Genomic DNA, 5,254 nt, shown 5'->3' with positions numbered 1-5,254 from the left:
TGAAAGCGACAACTAAAGGCCACTTTGGTCAAATTCTATGCTCAAAGCGACCTACAGTGTTGGGGTAGATGTGCCATGGATGAGGTCGTGTGTCATAAAACATACGTCATCCGCAGAACCCCCACCTCAATGCTATCTAAACAAGCCTCAGGTAGTCAGTCCCGCTCCACATCGGCTTCCTCAAATGTACACACTCCCTCGATTACCTTCCAATTTTGCCAAATATGTTTTTAAATTATCTTAAAATGTGATTTCTGTATATATAGACCATTCCTATGACTTCCTTACGAAAAATAAGCCATTTATACAACAACAAAAAAAGTGCACCATTTTAAATACAGTGTTTGGTCCGAATAGAAAAGCGAAGGAGAAGAGGGCTGCGTTCGCCAACTGCCTGGGTCGGGAAGCTGGTGATGCTTTAAAATGCTGCTTGATAAAACCTTGAAAAAGTAGGTGCGCATATATGGGCTATTTTTTCCTGAAAAACGTAGCTAGCTGCGATTCTAAAACCGCTGCTTGCCGGTGCATCGGAGCTCAGTACCAGGGGCCAGATGTAGGTAAAAAATATTTACCGATTCTTAATTACCGAATTTTACCGATTCGGTAATTAAGAATCGGTAAATATGAAGGGTGGACATGTAGGTCCATCCAGATGTGTTTTTTACCGATTCGGTAAATATCTGTATTTACCGAATCGGTAAATACCGACCGGTAATGCCCCATTCATTCCTATGGGCTTTGAAGCCCATAGGAATGAATGGGGCATTACCGGTCGGTATTTACCGATTCGGTAAATACCGATTTTGACAAGGGTGCAGGGGGTGTCACTTTGACACCCTCTAGCACCCCCAAAAAAGGTTCGGGTGCCATGTGGCAGGCATACCTGCCCTAAGGGCAGGTCTGCCTGTCATATGGCACAGGTGTGCATGCACACATGTGCATGCACACCGGAATCGGTATTTTACCATCAAATTGAATTTGATGGTAAAATACCGATTTTGTAGGCCTTGTGGGACTCAGAAGAGTCCCACCTACATATCAATTTTACCGAATCGGTAAATATACCGGTCGGTAAATTTACCGACCGGTATATTTACCGAATCAGTAAAATTACCGATTTGCCCTGTTTCCGTGCCCCTACATCTCAATAGCCAAATACCGGTCGGTAACGGCCGAATTCGGCCGTTACCACCGGTATTTGGCTACCTACATCTGGCCCCAGATAATTTAAGTGTAAGGTAATGGTAAACCACCACTTCTGTTTTGCGCAAGCGCAAAGCATTTTGTTTACACTTCGGTGTTAGTCTCTTCTCTCTTTCCATATCTCTGTCACTGATGCGTGCCAGTTGTAGGCCGAACAAAAATGGCCGTAGTTAGCTTTCCACCTTACGAGCACGCATGCGCATATTCTGTGTGTTCATACGACGGACCGTTAACACGCCTTCGTAGTACATCCTTCCTTCTGCGCTTGCGTAGCTGAAGCCCGCACAAATTTTGAAAATGGTAGACAGGAAGAAAAGAGGGCGAGGTGCAAACTCGGAGTCTCATTCAGGTACGGGGCCGGGAGTGGGAAAGAACCACAAGGGGAGGGTTTCGCAGATACCGGTGCGAAAGCTGGGGATGTTCTGTCCAGAGATCTTGAACTGGGGGCACCACGGGACCAAGAAACAAGTACATGGTGCGAGTTGAATAGAACTTAAGTACATTGGCATTGGGATACTCAGGACTTGATAGTTTCTCCGGAAGAACAGAAGTCTGTCTCCAGGTCATACTTTGATAGGAAGAAGCTGCAGGACTAGAGGTTGGGATGGAGACGATGAATGCACGGGGCTGGCTAGCACAGATAAACCGGATTCCAAAAGACTGGGAAGCGCTTAATGTTTAAGGAATGTTAGCAAGCGCTGCATAAGGACAATCTTTTATAGTACAGTTATCTGGGGGCCCTATAGAAGATGGGGAGGGTACATTGTAGTTTTATTTTTGTTAACTGTGTGTGTCATGTTTGCTGGCAGTGTTCTCACATGTGACTGTCACTGACGAGCACAGAAGCGGGTGTAATGCCGCCAGTGCCCACCCCCGCTCGTATTGAGGTACCTGTTTGTTAACATAAGGAATCGTACATATGACATGTTTTGTAATCAGGGTATTATTAGATACACTTTCCAATTACTCAGCAATCTTTTACACAAGTTATTTCCTGGAAATATATCAGATAGAAACACCACCAACCTATAATATTAACAAAAATTACATGAGCATTTTTTTCTCGTGATACATTCAGAGATCTGTAGTGTTGTGTTTACAGTTAAAGCATCCACAAGGAGATGATGAACGGAGTGCTGAAACTTTTCAGACACTCGCCCCCAGTCACAGATCTGGGTTGAATCCATCGTCATTGTTTAGCTCACTTCGCCACCACAGGTCAGACACAGCTATATGCAAATCATTCTTGACCCTGTGCCTCATGGGAACAGACCAGTCTGAACTGTCAAGCCATGTCTTCCCGGCACCAGAAACGAGCATCGTGGGGCCGGTTTCAGGGTAACACTCCGCATCGCGCAATAAGAACAAACCACACACCAATAATTTACTTGGCAATAAAAGGTCACTTTATTAATCCAGGTAACAGAAAAATAGTTTCCCATAGAAATAAACATTGTTGAATAATTCACCACATTGTCATTAAGCATTAAACGTTTGATAGAAAACCCAAAACTTCCCAACAATACGTTTTCAGCAAAAATATCCCATGAAATGTAAAATCCCAATCAAGCATTCCAACCCCCCTACCCCACCCCAGAGGTAAGGATAAGCCCTCTTAGACCATCCAAACCCCACCCATAAAGATTCAGGGAAAGCGAAGTTAATCTGGGTTAGAAGAGCACCAAAGATTTTCGGACCAAAATTCAGCCAACAAGTCTCGCAATTTCATTAAATAGTATGCTTGACCCATTTAGGACAAGTGAACCCCATCCTCCCGAAACAGAAGATATTTAACACATGTGATATTCTCATGAGACAGAATCTTAATGCCCATTGCCAAACACAAAAGTTTCATTTCTCTATTAAGCTTTCTGCGAGCCCTTTCCAATGCAGTGTGATTACGAGCTCCCCTCCAAAGGTGCCTATAAATACATTCTGTTCAAACCAGTGCTGTGCCTATCCAGTTATTCTTGATCACAGCTAAGTCCAATTTAATTTTCTTTAAAAGTGATAAACCAGAAAATTTCACAAGATCATTCTCCCCCCAAATGATTAATTAGTAAATCTGGAAAACCTCTTGCCAAAGACAACCTAGAAAGCATGGAAAATAGATCCTCCCATTTCATACCACCTTTCCCTTCCCATAAGACTTCATGACTTTTACTAGGCAAACCAAGCTCTCTGCCGTAGATCTGTTGTTATGCGAAAATGGCTGACAATTTGTCAAAAGAATGGCCTACTATCCACGCACGTTTCTTTGTTGATAATGGACTTTTAACACCACCTAGACAGAAAAAACAAATTAACTTTTAATTAAGTAAAACAAAATAATTGTTATTTCCTCACATAACGGGTACAACAATCCGATTTCCATCTGCCAATTCTTTTAATGTCATCCCAACCCCAACCCAACCTGAACGCTTCAGTAGCTGCCCCTATACGAAAAGAGTGAGTCCCAAAACGTAAAGGATCCTTTCCCAACAATATCAGAGCTTTTCTCAAAACAGCCAATAAATGTGCACTAGTAATCCTGCTCCCATTATGATGAGTGAAGATGGCCCCATGTTGAAAATCATCCAAAAATGTGAATACCTCCCATTCCCTTAAAGGACAGCAGTCTTGTACGCCACTACTGTTTAATTGAATCCATGTGCCTTTACCCAGCTGGTCAGTTTTGGACCTTCTCAAAAGAATCCCGAGCTTCCCTTCCTGTACCTGAACCTCCTCTGTCTGAATACCCCCTTGATCCTGCACACACAGCAATTCAGAAACTCTAAAAGCGCCAAAAAACAATCAAATCATGCAAAGTTTGAAACGCAAAATCTCCCACCCGTCATAGCAGCAAACTGGTAATTGGACTGAAAGTTGCTGTAACAGGAAAAAAGTAACTGGTTCGCGGAGAGGCAAGGACATAGAACTTTCCCTCCCAAAACCCTTCAACACACGTTGTAGCAAAACATCCCAAACCAACTCTTACCCCCACCACAACTGACTATAAAAAGAAATACCAGCTAGTTTACCCGAAATGGTTGTATGTGACAATCCTTTATTAATTAAATATAGAACAAACTGTAAAAGAAAACCATTGTTGCCCACTGAAGATTGATCAAGACTTTGTAACTTAGCATAACTTAAAAATTCCATCCAGGCCTGCCGGTAACTGCGTCTGGTAGAAGGGGCTATAGATTTCTCAGCCAAATCAACGTTTCTCATTCCCTCAGCACCCAGATGTTTTGCGGCAATAGAGTTTTGACGCTGTCCGCCCCCGGTGCCAAGCTGCGGAATTTCTGCCAATTGAAGCGAGAAAGTGCATCCGCTATTGAGTTATTAACACCCGGAATGTGTCTAGCTCTAAAAACATTTAATCTAAGACTCTGTAACATTAAAAACTGCAAAAGACGCAGCACCCGCACATCTTTTGCCTTTTGATTGTTTATTAGCTCAACAGTCATATTATCAGAATGAAAGAACATTTTTGTCTTTAAATTCCTCACCCCATATGAACAAGGCCACCATGAGAGGAAACAATTCATGAAACGCTATACTACGACCTTGTATAAGCCAATGAGGAGGCCATTTTTCCGCACACCAGTGCCCTTCCCAAAAAAGGCCAAAACCATGTGCTCCAGAGGCGTCTGTGAAAATCTGACACTGCCAAACAGTCTTATCTTCGGTGAAAAATAGGGAGACGCCATTAAAATCCCTCAAAAAGTGCAAACAGATCTTCTTTGATGGCTTTAGTGAGTCTAATCCGATGATGCAGGAGGAATGCTACTGACATAGCCATCCCCAAATGCCTACAAAAAGTTCTGCCAGCACGGACCACCCGGCAAGCGAAGTTTAAATAGCCCAAAAAACGTTGTATCTGCCTGAGTTCAATTTTTTCTTTGTCAATAATTTCCAACAAAAAGGATCTGATTTCAATCGCCTTAACCGCTGGCAACCGAGCCATCATCTCCTCCGTGTCAATTTCTATACCCAAAAAAGTTTGGTACATGGACCTTCTGTTTTCTCCGGAGCCTGCGGAACACCAACTCCTCAGCCATCTCTT

General features: G+C 43.0%; 1 protein-coding gene across 1 annotated transcript in view; it reads left to right on the top strand.

Moving 5' to 3' along the window:
- Positions 1–1,396: 1,396 nt before the first annotated feature.
- The window catches only part of NCAPH (non-SMC condensin I complex subunit H), a 394,040-nt gene continuing 390,182 nt past the window's right edge, over positions 1,397–5,254 (top strand). The window contains exon 1 of the mRNA XM_078666999.1: positions 1,397–1,552. Coding sequence (XP_078523125.1) covers positions 1,501–1,552 — 52 coding nt within the window. The 5' untranslated portion in view covers positions 1,397–1,500. The remainder of the gene's footprint in view (positions 1,553–5,254) is intronic.

This window comes from Lissotriton helveticus, chromosome 11, assembly GCF_964261635.1.
Source record: "Lissotriton helveticus chromosome 11, aLisHel1.1, whole genome shotgun sequence".
In the NCBI taxonomy this organism is placed as follows: Eukaryota; Metazoa; Chordata; class Amphibia; order Caudata; family Salamandridae; genus Lissotriton; species Lissotriton helveticus.
The sequence above is the reverse complement of the archived record's forward strand: the minus strand, read 5'-3'. Positions and strand labels throughout refer to the sequence as shown.